The following is a 16710-nucleotide window of genomic DNA, read 5'->3' as shown; positions in this document are numbered from 1 at the left end:
GGAAGCGGGCGGCGCTGGTGCCGATCAGGGGTGCCGGCAGTGTGTGGCGGCCAGCGGCTCTGGCTCTGTTCCCGTGGGTTGGCTCTCAGCACTTTGGCCACAGAGGCTGTGAGTCACGATTCCCAGTGCACTGAGCAGTCATGGCCGTCCAGCTCTGGGGTCGGAGCCCTGCACGGGGTAGCCTCTGCTGTCAGTGCTTCTCCAGCCGTGGGCCAAGGGCAGACCGGACCGCCGTGCGCGTCTCTGCCTCTGGGGGTGTCTTCACCCCAGGAGGAGAGTCCGGGACCGGGGGCTGACATCTCACAAGTGTGAACGGGAGCTCAGCGGGGAGGGAGCCCCCACGTGGCTGCGCACCCCCATCTGAAATGAACCTGGGCCTCCAGGAGAGGGGACCTTGGCTGGGAGGTGCCCCTGTGGGCCTGGGTCCTGCTCCGTGTGAGCTGGGGCTTTCCGAAGCCAGCTTTGACGGGACAGGACTCTTGCCTCTGGAGCCAACTTCTGGGCCTAACTTGGAACAAGAGGTGATGCTGTGGTAAAGCCCTGGGTGAGGTGTGGGAGAGAGTGTCCACTGGCCTCCGTGCCTGGCAGCCAGGGGCCCCATAAAGGTCACAGATGACACAGAGGCACTCTGGCTGCTTTGCAGTGGGCGGCAGCCCGTAGGGTCTCTGACCCCGAGGCCCAGAGGACACGCAGATCTCCCGCAGGAGGCTTGTGTCCTTAATAAAGAGGGCTCGCGGACCAGTTCCTAGAAGGCTGCATCTGTGGCTGTTGGCCCCGTGGCCCCTGCCCCTGGACCGGCACTCGGTGCCTGGACAGGGACGAGGGAGCGAGAGCAGGAGAGCAAGGTGGGGCGGGGGCTGCTCCGAGAGCCGCTCACCGATGCTAAGGTCTGGGTCCCCCACCCCCGGGGCTGCCCCGTGGGCGTCCAGGACCTCAGGCGGCCCCTGCTCCCCCCCCCCCCAGGACGTGTTTGAGATGCGGTTTGCCAAGATGCCTGACGAGCCCGTGGAGGCGCCGGCGCTGCCCGCCCCCGCAGCCCCCGTGCTGAGCAAGGGCGCGGAGAGCAGCCGCAGCAGTGAGGAGAGCTCCTCGGACTCGGGCAGCTCCGACTCGGAGGAGGAGCGGGCCACGCGGCTGGCCGAGCTGCAGGAGCAGGTGAGCGCTGGGGCCGGGCCGGGGGCCGGGGGGGCCGAGCCGGCGCTGCAGGGCGGGGCGGGCCAGCATGGGGGGCTGACCTCAGCCGCCACGGTCGTGTCTAGTGGGTGCCGGCTCGGAGGCGGCCCCACGCTGGCCTCCGACGGGGAAGAGAGAACAGGAGTGGCCGCGGTCACCAGCGGGGGGGCGCACAGGTGTTTGACTGGGGGCTGAGCTTCCTTAGAGGGGGCACCGCGGGGAGGGTGGTCCTGGGCATAGCCGCCCGGCAGCCCAGGGCCTGTGACGCCGTGTCCTGCCCTGGGAGATGATGCAGCTCTCGGGAGCCCCTCACGGCCCGCTCAGGGGTCGCAGAGATGGGAAGTGCGTGGCGCGCTTAGCACACGGCCAGGGAGGCACTGGCACGGGGTACACGTTAGCTGCCGGCCTGGGTTGTTTAACCTGGTGTGTCTGCCACGTGACGTGGCAGTGGCTTCTAAATGGAGCCGTCGAAAACCTTTGTGCAGACGCATAAACCTCCGTGTGGGGTTGTCTTTGTCAGAAGAATCCTAAGCAGGGAGAAAAAGCGACTGTGCCCCTGTGCTGGCCTGAGTGTGCCACCAGGCTCATGGGTCGGCCCCTCGGCCACCCACGCGCCACGTTTCCGGCGAGGATGGTGAGGCCCGGGAGCTCTCAGCTCTGGCTGGAGTAGTGAGGGCAGAGGGGGCCCCGATGCCCTCTGCTCCTGGCCCCGTCCGGCTTTCGGCAGCAGCGCGTGGCCCCGTGCTCCTGGCTCAGCCTCCCCACGTGTTTGAGGTGGCTTCAAGGGCACCCCAAAGCCCCCTTGGGCCAGCCCCCAGGGAGCCCTGCTCAGCCACGTGCTATTTTCCAGCTGAAGGCTGTGCACGAGCAGCTAGCCGCCCTGTCGCAGGCCCCCGTGAACAAGCCAAAGAGGAGGAAGGAGAAGAAGGAGAAGGAGAAGAAGAGGAAGGACAAGGACAAGGACAAGGAGAGGCACAAGGCCAAGTCCGAGGACGAGAAGAAGGCCAAGGTGGCCCCACCTGCCAAGCAGGCCCAGCCGAAGAAGGCGCCTGCCAAGAAGGCCAGCAGCACGGCCGCGGCCAGCAGGTGGGCTGAGGCGCCTTCAGGCCCCGGCAAGCCCAGTGTCACCTGTCCTCGGTGCTTGTGTGCTGGGAGGGTCCTGGGTTTGGGCCTCTCCGCCTTGGCTGCAAATCCTGGTGACACGGAGACTGGGCTGATACGTGGAAAAATGGGCTGGGGGCTGGGTTGTCCTGGTCTCTCCCAGCTTCTGGGACAAAATGAGGCCTCTGGTGGCAAGACTGAGCTCTGGAGGTAGCCCACAGCTCTCCGTGGGGCTGGCCTCTCGGGCGGGGGCACTGCCGTGGTCGCACTCTCTGCCACAGACTTCGGCATCTCAAGCCCTTGGGGCCGTTTTCCTGCTTTGGGCCAAGGAGTTCTAGGGGCATCGCCTCGTCGCACGGGTTCTACTTCCTGGTCCACCCGCCTTTTGTCCTCCCTTTTCCTGCGTCAGGCCCTGCCGTGAGGACGGCCTGCCACGGACGGGACGGCAGGGAGATGAGCATGGGGGCGGGTGCTCAGGCCGGCGCGCCGCTCCTGCCCGGTCGAAGAAGGGCTTCCCAGAGCAGGGGGACGGCTGTGCTGGAGGGAGCCCAGCAGCAGTCGGGATCGGGTTCCAAGAGACAGGAACCGCGGGGGCAGAGCCATGGACGCCAGCAGTGTTGTGGGAATTAGTGGGAGCTGGGACGGAGTCGGTTCCACTGAGGAGCGGAGCCTGGTTTGGGAAAAGGGCTTGGGAGAGGCTGCTGAGGTTGGCCCGCTCTGTTGAGGCCTCTCGTTTTGCCCCCCGAGCAGGTGCAGGGAGGTGGTGAGGTGTTTGAGCTGGAAGCGGTCAGACCCTGGTCCGCGTGGGGCATGCAGTGGGATGCGGGAAAGGGAGGAGGCCCAGCCTTGGGAGGTGCTCTGGCTCTGCAGGCCAGAGAAGCCAGGGTGGCCGTGGAGGGAGAGGCGGGGAGGACAGTCCTCGGGGCCCGGAAGCAGGAGGGCAGGGCGTGGGGCACCGGGGGCTTGGGCCTTGGCTGCTGGGTGGTCAGCGGCATCAGCGAGGGGTGGGGGTGTTTTGTCCTCCCTTTTCTTTCCCAGCGGAGGCAGGAATCGGGTTTTCCTGTGACGTCTGCCTGGACTTGGGGTCCGGGTAACACTGGCCTTGAACATGAGTTGGGATGTGTTCTCCCCTATTTCCTGGGTCAGTTTATAGAGAGGGTATTAATTCTTGACTAGTAAGTAGCATTCCCCAGTGAAAGCTTCTGGGCCTGGAGTGTTCATTGTGAGAAGGTTTTTAATGATGAATTCAGTTATTTGGGTAGATACAGGACTAGTGAGGTTTTTCAGTTTCATCTCGAGTGAGTTTTGGGGATTTGTGCTTTTGAGACATTGCTCCATTTCCCCCGAACTATGGAATTTTGGGACATTGGTTTGCGTGCCGTGTACCCTTGCTGTCTAACATCGGTAGGGCCTCTAGTGATGTGTCCTTTTTGGGGAGTCTGTCTTTTTTCGGGGTGAATCTGGAGAGAATGGAGGAGTTTTATTGGTTGTTAAAACAACCAGCATTTGATGACATTGGGTTTTATCTGCTTTCACTTCTTTTTGTTCATGGCCTTATTTTTATTACTTCCTGGTGCTTGTTTTGGACTTAATTTGCTTTTTTAACATAGAAACTTAGATTATTGACTTGAGACCTTCTTTTCTAACATAAGCGTTTAGTACTATTTATGTCTGTCTGCACAGTACTTTAGGTGTACTCCACAAATTTGATGTGTGTGATTTCATCTAGTTCAGAATATTTTCTAATTTCCCTTCAGCCTTCCTCTGGGACCACGGGTTGCTTAGAAGTGGCTGTTTAATTTCCAAGTATCTGGAGATTTTTTTTCTGGACATGGTTCCGTTATTGGTTCCTGGCTTAATTCTGGTAGGGTCAGAAAACATACCTTGTGTGATCACAGTACTTTTATTAAGATTTATTTTATGGCTGGGAACTGGGGAATGTTCCGTGTGGACTTGCACATGTGTTTTCGTGCTCTTGGGTTGAGAATGTTAACTGAAATGTCAGGGAAAAAACAAACCAGAAACATGTCAGTTAGCTTAATTCGGAGGATGGCATGGCTGGGGCCTTCTCTCTTCTTGCTGACGGGCTTTACCAGTCACTGGGAGAGAGTCGCCGGGTCCTCAGCGGAAACTGTGAGTGAATGTTTCCACTGCCCTTCAGTTCTCAGTTTTGCTTCAGACACTCTAAAGCTTGGTTTTTAGGTTTATACAGGTTGAGGGCTCTCATGTCTTCTCATTCGATCCTTTTCTCATATGCCATGTCCCTCTGCTTCCTGACACTGTTCCTGTTTCCATAGTCTCCACTTTCTCAACACGGCCGCTGCAGCTTTCTTTCCGTTAGTGTTTGTGTGGTACAGTCCCCACACCCATTGCTTTTACTTGAATCTTCTGTCATTGTGTTTAACATAGGGTTGGTGGACCTCATGTGAGTCAGCTCTTACTTGTTATCCAATCCGACTATGTCTTGTTGGTGTGTTTAGGCCATTTATATTTAATGTAATGACTTATGGAAATTGCATTTCCGTCTGCCGTTCTGTTATGTGTCTTCCCTGTAGGCTTTATTCCTGTGCCCCCTTTGCTGCCTCCTTTTGGATTATTTGAGTATGGAGATCAGTTTTTGACCTGCTGTATCCGAGATGCCTGTGGAGTGCTGAGGGGAGCTGACCACTACAGTCTTTCCTGGCTGAGGCTTAGAGACCCCCAAGTGGGGAGCAGCTTCTGCTCTGACCTCTGAAACAGGGTCTTCTGTGTCCCTGCAGACACATATGCAGCCCTCAGACAGTCCAGTGGCTTCTCTGCGTGGGGCACTACTTAGGGCTTGCCTCTCGGTAAAAGAGCCTCGTTCTGGAGAGGTGGAAGGCCAGGCAGAACAGGAGCGAGGGGCAGGCTCCACAGGGGCTGGGGGGACATGGACTGGCAGCTCCACGGGGGCTGGGGGGGGCAGAGGTAGGGACTCTACAGGGGTTGGGGGGACAGGGTCAGGGGCTCTGTGTCATGGTGTTCTTTGCCTTGTGCCACAGGCAGCCGAAGAAGGGCGGCAAGCAGGCATCAGCCTCCTACGACTCGGAGGAGGAGGAAGAGGGCCTGCCCATGAGCTACGACGAGAAACGCCAGCTCAGCCTGGACATCAACCGGTTGCCCGGGGAGAAGCTGGGCCGGGTGGTGCACATCATCCAGTCCCGGGAGCCCTCGCTCAGGGACTCCAATCCCGACGAGATTGAGATTGACTTTGAGACTCTGAAACCCACCACTTTGCGGGAGCTAGAGAGATACGTCAAGTCTTGTTTACAGAAAAAGCAAAGGAAGCCATTCTGTAAGTCGTGGGGACAGAACACCGTGCTCGCTGGCCCTACCCTCTCCCCTGCTTCCCCTCCTCCCCTCTCCTGCAGGCCTGGGGGGAAAGCCAGGCCATGGGGCGGGTCCCTGCCCTTGCCCATTCATGTGCCCCAGAGACAACTGTCTGTGTTCAGCCAGGCCCTTCTTCCCTGCTCTTGGGCAGGCAGGTGGTGCTCACGTGCCTTGGCCAGCCTGAGGACAGGCAGGAGCCCAGGGTCAGCCCCCAGCCCAGCCTTCGCCATGAGCCTTCCTGAGGCTATGTTTGGGACCAGGGCTTGCAGGTGACCTCTTGATGAACCACTGCCAGGGCAGAACAGTTCCTCTTTGCCTGGAGTTGAGGGTCCATAGACCTCCCAGGACAGACATCGGCACTGGCCCAGGCTTGTCCTGGAAGTCAGTGACTTCACTGGGTGGGGACCAGGTGCTGCCTGGGGCAGTGGGTCCTGGGGATTGAGAAGGGCAGGCCCGAGGCAGCCCTCAGCTGCAGGAGAGCTGGACAGTGGCCCCAGGAAACAGCCAGGGTGCACCTAGGCCTGCGTGTGGCCCTCTCAGTGGGCTTCCTCGCCTCCTCGGAGGGGTCAGTTGCTTCCTCCTGGATGTCCCGGGACCCCCGCAGTCAGCTGCGCTGACCCTTGGTAAGTTCCCCTGGGACTGAGAGGTGGTGGCCTCCCTGCTGAGGCTGAGGGAGAGCCGCATTCGTGCGGGAGGAGACACCTGCGAGTTTTGCACGTGCAAGCTCGGGCGGCAGCCCTGCGGGGGCCCAGTGAGCCCCCGGGAGGGCTGGTGGCCCCCGAGGCCGCCTTGCTGAGCTCCTGGGGTGGCCGCCGGCCGGCTCAGCTCTGTGCTCCTCTGCAGCCACGAGCGGGAAGAAGCAGGCAGCCAAGTCGAAGGAGGAGTTAGCTCAGGAAAAGAAGAAGGAGTTAGAGAAGCGGCTGCAGGACGTGAGCGGGCAGCTGAGCAACAACAAGAAGCCGGCCAAGAAAGGTACCTGTCTGCGGGCGGCGCTGCTGCCCCCGCTTCCCTGGGCTCCGAGGGGCGGGGCGCGGAGGGCGGGGCGGTGGGTGGGGTTGGGGCGTGGCAGGGGCGGGGCTGGCAGTGGGCGGGGCATGGGCTGCAGACCCAGCCCTCAGTCTGGGCTTCAGCTGGGTGGCCGCATGCCCTTAGATGACGCTCTTGACACCCTGAAACCGCAGGTCCTTTGGGTCTCCCTCCTGCAAGGAGGTTGAGCTCATGGCGGCGTGTGGGAGAGCTCCCCCTGCCCGAACTGCCCAGCACCCCCGCAGAGGACTTTCTGGAAGGGCCTAGCTGTGGTCTTTGCGGGTGGACCCCGTGGCTTGAGAGGGACTGGGGTCCTGACCCCTGGCGTCAGGCTTTCTGGCTGTCCCCAGGCAGGAGAGACGTTCCAACTCCCTGCCCCCAGGCCCTGTGCTTTGTGGACGAGGGCTCTTACTCTAGGTGAGCAGGTGATTTCCCTGCTTCTCTCCTTCCTCTGGAGCCACGAGAAAGGGCAGATCCTGTTTTCCCAGCCCCAGGTAGTGAGCGTGAGAGTCCACGGCCACGGGGTGGCTGGATGCTGCGGCCCTGCCTGCTCCAAGCAGGGAGGGGCCCTCTGGTCTCCCCTGGGAAGGGCAGAGTAGGCACCGTCTTCAAACTGCTGAGCTCCCCCCACGCCACATCGGTTCCTCGTGGTGGACTGCTTTCGTGTTTTCTCGTGTATTCGATAGTTTGTGGGCCTCTGTGCCAGGCTGACCCGCGCTTCCGCACCAGCTGTGTGGGCTTTTGCTCGCGCCGGCTCTGCAGTCCCAATCCAGGTGGGGTCCAGTGACTCAGTTCCTTTCGGACACTGTTAGCTTAGGGTTAGCCCAGAGACCACAGGTGGGAGGCTCACCCGGACAAGACCACCTTTCTCCCAGACGCCAGCTGCAAGTCCAGGGCCTGCCTTACACTGACCAGCAGGCTGTGCACGGGGGCTCCCATGACCCTCTGCTCAGACCTGGCAGCCTGCTAGGAAGCCCTTGTATGTGCTGCATATGGCCTTGTCCACAGCAGCAAGTGGCAGAGGCGCAGGGAGAGGCATGAGGGGGCGCACAGCTTCCCTCCCCTCTCTGGGCATGCCCCCTCCCCGCACGTCCGCGTGCCCCTGAGCCCAGAAGCTCAGCATCCAGAGTGTCCTGGTGCTCCTCTCCCGCAGCCTCTCTGCCCGCAGCTCCCAGCCCCGGTCCCGTGGCTTTCCTGGTGACCCGCCATCCCGAGTCTTTCCTGAGCCTAAACTCAGGTGTGAGCCACAGGGGCTCCTTGTAAATAAGCAGACATTCCGCTCACTCTGGGGATGCCAGGGGTTCTCGGAGCGCTGTGCCTGGAGCCCGGACAAAGGCTAGACGCATTTCTTTACCGTCCGGTACCCTCATGAATGCAGGCGTGCATCCCACCGAACCTCGGTTTAATGCTGGCAGAGCGACTGGGTGTGGAACTGGGGGGGCCGAGGCTCGTGACATGTCGGTGTGAAGCCGGGGGCGCTCCGGAAGAGCTTGGTGGGCGAGCGCAGGGGTGCGTGGGGGCGTGCCTCTCACCTGCCGCGTCTCCCCCAGAGAAAGCGGGCTCTGCGCCCTCGGGAGGGCCGTCCCGGCTCAGCAGCAGCAGCTCCTCCGGGTCCGGGAGCAGCAGTTCCAGCGGATCCAGCTCGGACAGCAGCGACTCGGAATGAGCTCTGCCCTCGGAGCAGAACAGAACCAGCGACGTCGCACACGCCGAAACTCTGCAGTGTTCCCTTCTCTGGTTAATATACTACTTTCGTTCCACGGTGTGCAGGTTTTCTTTTTAACTCAGTGTTATGGTATCTTCCAGTTTTTGCTTTAATAGGTCAAAGATCTTTCTCGTGTGTCCGTGAGGCTTTATGAGCAGGGGTGAGACCGCGTAAAGTCCTTTCTTCGTAACTGAGATCAGTTGCTTGGAGATGGCAACTTGCAACGCTGACCTGATGACCGTAGAAAACCATGTCGATGGGATCTGAAGTTTCTTGCAAAAACCCCTTTCTTAGGCCGACCTGGTCTGTAGCTCCAGAAAGAATTGTTGGAAAGGAAGTTTCTCTGAGATGGTACCATACTGAAGGCTGTCAGCTTTGCGAATGGGTGTTGTCTCTGCCCTTGGACTCCCCGCGCTCAGCCCTGCTGCCGGCCAGGCTTGCCTCTTGCTGCGGGGGGGCGGGGGGGGCCCCCGAAGGTGTGGGGGCGGGGCCCGTGGGCTCCAGTCCGGGCTTCTGCAGGGGAGGGTTGGGGAGAGGCAGGAGGGCGCAGAGGGAGGGGCGTCAGGAGCTCCCGGGAGGGAACACGGGGGCCGCCTGTGCCACGCGCAGCTTTCCATACACTGAAACTTTTACCTCAACTTAAAAAAAAAAGGAAAAAAAAGAAAAAAAAAAGAAAAGATTTAAAAAAAAAACAAAAACAAAAGGAGCCTTTTTGTAAGGTTCAATTTTCTACGAAAGTCCAGCCCCATGTGTGTCCCCAACCCGTGAGCTGCCGGTGCCGCACACTCTGGAGACCTTTCCCCGGTTTCGTGTATATAGGAACACTTTATTTATTAACATCATTGGTCATTTTTTTTAAAAAAAGAAAAACAAAACTGCAAAAGAAATGCATTAAAAAAAAAAAAAAAAAGCAGACACGCACACGCAGGCCTTCTATGTGGTTGGAAGGAGAGCCCAGACCCTGCCCGCATGGCGGACTGTGACCTCCAGGTGCTGGCGTCCTGCCACCTGCCGGTGCTCCGTCGCGCTTGTGCGCTCGCCCTCCCCGCCGGCCCCGCGGCCCGCCTCTGTCTGCGAGCGCGCGCGGGGTCGGGACGCACAGGCACAGACAACTTCCAGCCGCAGCACATGCTCAGTCTTCGTTCTGTGTGTCCGGTTCTTTTGTACTCACTTCTGGTCTCTCTAGGACTGTTTTAAAAGAAATCAATTTAGGGAACCCCAGTTATATAATATAAACTTTGTAATCTGAAAGAAAAAAATGTATAGTAAATCTAAGTCTTGATTTTTAACTTTCTATTGTAAAAAAATAATAATAATAATATACAGAGTTTAACAGAAGGTTATGTTTTGGTTTTGTTTTTTTCCAGAGGCTGCCCTGTGGCCTTTGGGTACAGGGACACCCCACATTGCCCGCCTGAACTCAGAGCATTGTGGCTCCAGCCACGAGTGCCGGACGCCCGCTGGCCAGTCCCCCCAGCCCATGGGGCGCCCCTCACCTCCCAGCCCCGAGGGCAGGAGCAGTGGCCTGGCCAGGCTCTCCCCAGGGGCAGGAGGAGCCTCTGGCCCTCCCTCAGCCACAGGAGGCTTTGCTCCCCGAAGACCACTCTAGGCTCCCTGCTCAAGCGTTTTCCATTAGCACAGAAATGACCGAGACAGGGCCTTCTCCCAGACCTTCCTGGGAGGACTTCCTGGAGGTGGGTGCTGGGGGCAGAGCTGGCCTTGGGTCTGGTGGTGAGTTTCCAGGTGGACGGGGGGAACTGGTCATTGGTAGCCCAGTAGGGGGCTCCGTCTTTACAGATTCTTAAAATGAAACCAGGTTCCCCCGGCCCTTAACGGTCACAGGCGCCCTTGCCGGTCATGGAACTGATGAGGCGGTCGGTGGGTGGCGGGTTACCATGTTTCTTATCTGCTGGTGATTCTGACGCTTGGTGAGTTTTGAGCCAGTTTGTTAAACTTTTCATTAAGTTTTGTTTATAATAAAAATATATGTGGATTTTTCAACTTGCCATTTTTTAGAGTTACCCTTGTGTTTCAAAGATGTTTTTCTAAGCAGATCTGTAACAATATTTAAACTAGGACTTTAATACATGACACGATGGACGGTCTCTAAGCAGGCTCTTGCTGGCCACAGGCAGCAAGCATGCCTCCCCAAGCAGGGGGTGCCGGGCCGTGCGTGGGGGGCTGCTGGGGAGCACCTGTCCGGCTGCGGGTGTCGTGGGGGCGGTCACCTGCGGGAGCCAGGCACAGTGGAAGCATTTCAGATCACTTCACTGTCCGCTGGCTCTGCGGGAGACCTGGGTTCCAGAACAACTCTGCCCCTCTCCCCTGCCCCTAGTGAGGCCGCCGGCCACCATGGCACAGAGGGCTGCCGGCTGTCGGAGCAGTGTAGTTTGATGGTGCTGGTTTCTTAGGGCTTTCTGTACACTTCAAAGCCGATGTCTCTTCCGAGTTCAGGTGAATGTCCTCAGTCCCCTCGAGGTCAGCCTGTGGGCGTTTGCCGTCTCCACGTCTCTGTGCTGGGGAGACCGCAGTCGGACAGGCCGGGCTCTTGAGGCACGGAGAACCCAAGGGCGGCTTTCACGGCCTCTTCCCGAGGGAGAAGGAACCGTGCGGTTAGCAGGCTGGTCTCATGGGAGCCCCGGAGGCCCAGGGGACAGAGACCCCTGCTTGCGATGGGCGGTGTCATCTTGCGTACAAACTGTAAGATATGTTATCTTTTCGTTTCTCTTTTTGTTCTTAAGCAACATCATGTCTGTGACAGCTCTCTGGGGAAAACATCCCCCGGAGAAAGGATGCGTTCCCCCCAAGTGTAGCCTGTCCCTCAATACTGACATCACGCTTCCAGAAATTTTTCTTTTTTATATTTAAAATGTTACTTTTCTGTATGATGTGCATGCAAGTTTACGGTAACTTTTCTTACTTTTTAGTGCCGTTTCTAGTATATTCCTGTAAATGTCAGTTACTGAAAATTGAGTCCAATGTAAGTAGTTTTAGCTCGTTTATTGCAATGCTGGCCTCAACACAACAGAATAAAAATGGTAGAAAGTACTCTTTGATGTTTCTGGTAATCATGGACCCTTCTCCTGGGGCATTTGTTTTGTTTTCATAATAAAACCAAAAAAAAAAAAAAAGGTGCCTGTGTGTGCCTTTGCTTGTGCTTTCTGGTGGCTCCCAGCCTCACGGATGCGTGTGTGGAGGTGCCGCGAAGTCCGCCCGCTGCCCTTGGGCTCCTCGCGGCTCGCACCCTGGAACGTCCAGCTGCCGAAGCAGCCCAGCTCCTCAGCCTGGGCAGGAGGGCACCAGGCTTTGGGGGACATCATCGTAGCCTTTCTCTTCCGCTGACTGTGGTCTCTAGAACAAGCAGCCGTCTTTGTAGAAGCACAGCCTCGGTTACATTGCGTCTCACTCGCTGTCCCTCCTCTCTGCGCAGATGCCTCCCCCGGCGCTCCGGCTGCGTGGGGGCTGGTTCCAGGGCGGGTTGCTGTCCTGTGGGCACAGTCGCCTGTCTGCTGGGGTTTTCCAGCACTCCGTAGAGCCCGGCAGAGAGGCTTCTGCAAGGAATGGACAAGCGGATGGGTGCCCTGATGCTGTTTTTTGAGCAGTCATGGCTGTTAGCGCCTGTCTCGACAGCACCCTCCCTCCCACCCCCCCGGCTGCCAGCAGGCCCCTTCCAGCATCCTCTTAGCACGTGCCATCCTTGTCCGGACTCACCCCCCTTTCATCCAGGCTGACCTCCCCAAGGACGGGGACTGGACTGTGTCCACCTCCGTGGCCCCAGCCCCAGCCGGGGAAGCCAGCCGCCGGGGCTTCCCTCCACCAGATGGTGGCTTCCTATGCTCCAAGCAGCTTAGCGCCTGCTGTCCTATGGGCGGCCGCCGCATGTCGGTCCCCTGCACACCCTGGCCGTGGCCAGTGCTGTCTTCCCAGGTGCTCTCCATGCCTGGGGTCGGAGTAACCAGCACCTGTGCTCAGGGTGATCCGAGGCGCGCACCAGCGGCAGGGGTACTCCCCGTGAGTCTGCACTTTGCTTTCTTCCCAAGTAGAACTTGCTGAACTGCAAGGACGTCTCACGAACGGTCTCCTGGGTAATCCCAGTGTCGGGGCGGCCGGGCGCAGGCAGGTCTCACTCGGTGGAGATGGGGCAACACCAGGAGGACACTCGGGAAACGTGACTTCAAACCTCCCGACCCACTCAGCAGGCAAGCCTAGGGACCATGGCTAAGACCAGGGCTCTGGCTGGACATTCGGGGAGCGAGCTCTGACCCAGCAGTTCTGCTTCCAGGAGGCTTGCTAAGGAACTTGCACACCCACAAAAAGAACCAGGTCCGACGAAGCTCGGGACACGCCGTGCGCAGGGTGGCCACAGGAGCGTCTTGTGGGCTCACGGGAGTGCTGCCAGTCAGACATTCAAAGCATGACGTAGATGTCCGTCTGGACAGCTGGGCAAGAAGAAACCCGCAGGACGAGACGCGCCGTGCCGGCCGTGCCTTCAGAACCCTGCAGGACGGCACGTGCAGAGCTGCTCACGGCTGCCTGCGAGGACGCTCGTGTTCTTCATGGATTTCTGTAACGGGGTTTGTAGCAATCGTGAGATTCTCCTGTTGTTGCAAAAACCTAACCTAAAGCCGACTTAAGGTATTATGAACAAACAGATGAGAGTGAAGAAGGAAAGAATCCCCCAAAGCTTATTTATTTAGAAAAACCGGCTTTAACAAAAGACATCCCCACATTTGCAGAACCACGCAGACGTCCCTTACGGCCGAAGGCATGTCCATTGCCAATGCCAAACGGTCCACGTGGGGCCGCCGCAGGGCTGACTGTCCGCCGCCTCTGTGCACGGGGCCGCGAGATCCCACTGGCCCTGCTGCCAGGCTGCTACTGGCCCCTTAACTCCCACCTGGCCCCACACGCCATGCTTGGCCATACCTGACGCTGGTTCTTTCATCTATTTTAGGTCTGTCCTGTTCTTTATCAGGCAGAATGCAATCCTGGAGATGACCTAGAAAATTCTGAAAAGGTCTGGAGCCAGGGTTGTCCCTCTTGCTTGGGCCTCTTGGAAACATAAGAGCCACATCTAGCTGTGTCCCCACCCAGGCCTTGTCCCCAGTGCTGGCAAGGCTGCCACCGAGCCCGGGAGCCAGGTCCGCCGCTCGCGTGGTATGTGGAGAGGCCTCAGGAGCCCCTGCGAGCATTCTTGGGTTCTGGAAGCACAGGTGGGTCTCCTTGTTCACTGTCCAGAATCTCCCAGTAAGGCCTGGGGACCATAAGGCCACTCGCTGAGTGCAGCATGGCCTGATCTCTGCCCAGCTCGGCGCCCAGGCCCAGGGTATCCCACAGTACTACATGATGGTACAGAACTTGGATCGGCCTGTGTCCCGAGAGACTCCAAGCTTGTGTCTGTCCCGCACCAGGATGGCCTCATTTCCGTACTGTGAGTACCACATGCTACGGCTCCTGCTCAGGTAGGTCCCGGGGGGCCCCGATTCCAGCTGCTGCTGCTGCTGCTGCCAGATAAGCAAGGACGTGTCCCGGTACCGCAGCCGGGCGTAGCTTTCGGACAGAGCTTTCTCTGCCAGCGGCACACGGCCGCTCATCACTGGTCGGCAGCTCCTCACTCCCAGGTGCCTGCACGCCAGGCCTCTCCGAGCCAGTCGCCGGCGTGGGCAGCCGCACACTGCTTTACACTGTGTACACTCATCAGCCGCCTTGTGAGCTGCTGGGGCTGAGGACCCCTTATTTAACTCATTGGTGAAAACCACGGACTCAGGCCAGGTGTAGGCAACACCTTCAGGAGCGCGGCATTGCGAGGGAACTGGGGAGGGGCCTGGGGCGCCGTGGAGACACCCAAGGACCTGTGAGCAGTGCAGTGGCGCCCTGGCCCCTGCTTTATCAGACCTGCGTCTGCCAGGGGCGAGATTCCCACCTGGGGACCCCTGGCCGGGGGTGGACTGCGATTCCGAAACCACGGCCCGGCCCACTCAACTGGAACCAATGTATCTGGTGTCCTGCATGCGAGGACATCGCACAGCTGGACAGATGTTGACCTCTGTCTCCATAACTGCGCGCCCAGATCCAAGCCTCTGTCGGCTTCCGGCACCACGGGGCCACTCTGATGGAGCCGGCGTCCCTTCAGTCCTGCGTCCTCAGCTCTGGCCCGGCTGTTGCTACAAAGAAATGAACACGCTGTCAGGTGCGGGGAGACGGCCCAGCGGCGAGGGGAGGCTTTGCAGCGCCGGGTCTCAGCTCTTTGGGGATCACAGCCTCCAGCCAAGCTACTGGCACCTGGCACGACCTCACCTGCTGTCCCGCGACCCAGACTGTGAGCCTGCGTTTAAGAGGCAGACCTGTGACCCCTCCCAGTGCCTTTATGAACGAACGGGGGTCCTGGGAGAGCCGTCTGTGGGCGCGCCAGTGTCCAGAGAGGGGAAATGAAGTCCCAAGAACCTGAGCGGGCGCAGGTTTCGGGACCGACCCAGCAAGCCCCCGGCCCGAGAGGGGGTTTGCTCAGGCTGCTGAAGGGGGCTCGGGACTCACCCGGTCACCAGGGCCCTTTCTGCTTCAGGCAGCCGGAGGCCCCTGGGCGGACAGGGGGAATGGACAGGAAACCAAGCACGAAGCATCCACTAACCGCCCGTCCCCCATGCTTTCCCAGGCTGCAGGATTTCTGCACGCCCCGTGCTCTGGTCACGCAGCCGCCGGTGGCTGCCACAGGTTCTCCCCAAGTCGCCGGGCCTGAGCCCAGGAGCCCGTCAGGGCACCTCTGGGTCCCCCACCTACGGCCGCCTCGCGCCCGCGCTCTCCCTGTCCCCCTGCCCACGTCTCCCATCGCCACCTGCGCCCATCGCCTCGCGCCCCAGTCCCCGCGACCCGGTCGCAGACCCACTCCCCCGCCGCCGCCTCCCGCGCTCCAGGGCCTCCCGCCCGCGCCCCTCACCGCCGCCGCCCCCCACCGCCCTCTCCTCCGTCACGCGCCCCCGCACTCCGTCGCCCCCATCGCCTCCGCCCCCTCCACCCGCCCCCAGCCGCAGGCCGGCGCCCAGTCACCCGCGCGGAGGGGCCTCGGGGGGCCTCGGGGATGCGCCGGCGGCCGGGCGGGGCGAGGGGCGGGGCGGGGCGGGGCGGGGCGCGGGGCGCGTTTCCATGGCAGCGGCGCAGGCATGCGCAGCCGAGCGCCGAGCCGGGGCAGGCCCGCGACACGATCCCAGGGCGCCGGAGCGGCCGCGTCCCCGTCCCGGCCCCGACCGCGGTTTCGCCCTCCCGCGGGCGGCCTCGGCCGCACTGCAGCTTCTGCTCCCCCCTTCCGCGCTCCCAGGAACCCGCAGGCCTCGGAACGCGACGGTGGGGGAGGGGCCGACGGGCAGGGGCGTCGGGGGCGCGGGGGACGGGCACTGGCGTCGCGGGCCGCGATCAGTCACCGAGTCCGCCCGAGAGCTTCTGCCGAAAGTGCAGATGGACAGTCGCGTTCGTCCCTTCGGGCGCTCGGAATTCCGTCCTGGGCCCCCGCCCCCCGCTGCCCCCGAGGGCGCCGCGCGCTCCAGGCTCGCCAATAGCGCCCTCCGGGGGCCTCCGCGCAGCCCTCGCCGGCTGAGCCGCCGACGCGGAAGACGGTCGGGAAGCGGGTCCACGGGCGCTGCCCCTCGCGCTGCCCCTGCCCGCGCTGCCCCTGCCCGCCCCGCCCCTCGCGCCCGCCGGAGCCCCCCGCCTCCCGCCCCCGCCAGTCTGCGCCCGCCCCGCCAGCGCGGCCCGCACGGGCGCCGACGTCCAGCAAACACCCGAGCCGCGTCCGCGCGGGTGCGGGAGTCGGACCCCGGGAAGGCCGGCCCACGCGCGGCGGGGAAGAGTGGCCGCGGGAAAGAGGCCGCTTGTCATCACGAAGAGACGTGTTTCTCGGTTCCTCATGGGCCGAGGAGGGACTCGGGACACGGATGGCGAGGGACGGGACGGACCGGGATGAAAACCGAGAGCGCGTGGGCTGCTGCGGCGGGAGCTCGGAACGCGGGCGAGGGCACCCGGCGGCGCGCACCGGGGCGCGGAAACTCCCCGCTGTTGGCAGCCGCTCGGTCACGCGCAAACTTTCCGGAATTAAACGTTTATTTTAAAAGTGGAAGAAACGTTAACGAACTGGAATTAAAAAATAAACAGGTGAAAAGGGCGGCCACAGAGATGAGAGGAGATTGGCAGTCTGTGTGTCGCTGATCAGGGACATAGGCCCAGGTGGACGACAGACGTCCCCCCACTGAGCGGCCCGGAGAGGCCTTAACAGAAGGGGTCGTTGGGAGGCACAGAGTGGTCATCGAGGGAACGTCTGGAGGAACCGTAAGTTCCAACTGCCGGAAGCAGCTAGAGCCTCAAAGCTC

General features: G+C 60.7%; 3 protein-coding genes across 4 annotated transcripts in view; 1 reads left to right on the top strand and 2 right to left on the bottom strand.

Moving 5' to 3' along the window:
- BRD3 (bromodomain containing 3) overlaps positions 1 to 10359 on the top strand; it is a 33293-nt gene extending 22934 nt beyond the window's left edge. For both annotated transcript variants that reach the window (XM_045082872.1, XM_045082871.1), the window contains exons 8-12: positions 964 to 1155; positions 2024 to 2259; positions 5295 to 5587; positions 6466 to 6594; positions 8199 to 10359. In XM_045082872.1, coding sequence (XP_044938807.1) covers positions 964 to 1155; positions 2024 to 2259; positions 5295 to 5587; positions 6466 to 6594; positions 8199 to 8314 — 966 coding nt within the window. In that variant the 3' untranslated portion in view covers positions 8315 to 10359. The remainder of the gene's footprint in view (positions 1 to 963; positions 1156 to 2023; positions 2260 to 5294; positions 5588 to 6465; positions 6595 to 8198) is intronic.
- Positions 10360 to 11338: 979 nt separating this feature from the next.
- On the bottom strand, positions 11339 to 15299 carry LOC106006245. The gene is made up of 3 exons (XM_045082895.1): positions 14888 to 15299; positions 14277 to 14517; positions 11339 to 11904 (listed from the first exon to the last, which is right to left on the bottom strand). Exons 1-3 carry the CDS (start codon positions 14971 to 14973, stop codon positions 11422 to 11424), a joined length of 810 nt encoding a protein of 269 aa, XP_044938830.1. The 5' UTR covers positions 14974 to 15299; the 3' UTR covers positions 11339 to 11421.
- BRD3OS (BRD3 opposite strand) lies at positions 13025 to 14278 on the bottom strand. The gene has a single exon (XM_045082899.1). The coding sequence runs from the start codon at positions 13945 to 13947 to the stop codon at positions 13693 to 13695; it is 255 nt and encodes an 84-aa protein (XP_044938834.1). The 5' UTR covers positions 13948 to 14278; the 3' UTR covers positions 13025 to 13692.
- Positions 15300 to 16710: the final 1411 nt, after the last annotated feature.

Source organism: Mustela putorius, unplaced genomic scaffold (genome assembly GCF_011764305.1).
Source record: "Mustela putorius furo isolate JIRA1106 unplaced genomic scaffold, ASM1176430v1.1 tig00000596_pilon_pilon_pilon, whole genome shotgun sequence".
Taxonomy (NCBI): Eukaryota; Metazoa; Chordata; class Mammalia; order Carnivora; family Mustelidae; genus Mustela; species Mustela putorius.
This window is presented reverse-complemented; position numbering and strand designations above follow the sequence as displayed.

Coding starts and splice junctions, on each gene's coding strand:
- BRD3OS (XM_045082899.1), bottom strand. CDS start 13,947: ATGAGCGGCCGTGTGCCGCTGGCAGAGAAAGCTCTGTCCGAAAGCTAC.
- LOC106006245 (XM_045082895.1), bottom strand. CDS start 14,973: ATGCTTCGTGCTTGGTTTCCTGTCCATTCCCCCTGTCCGCCCAGGGGC. Junction 14,518..14,887: donor GAAAGGGCCCTGGTGACCGG/GTGAGTCCCGAG, acceptor ATTTCTTTGTAG/CAACAGCCGGGCCAGAGCTG. Junction 11,905..14,276: donor CCCCGGCCAGGGGTCCCCAG/GTGGGAATCTCG, acceptor CATTCCTTGCAG/AAGCCTCTCTGCCGGGCTCT.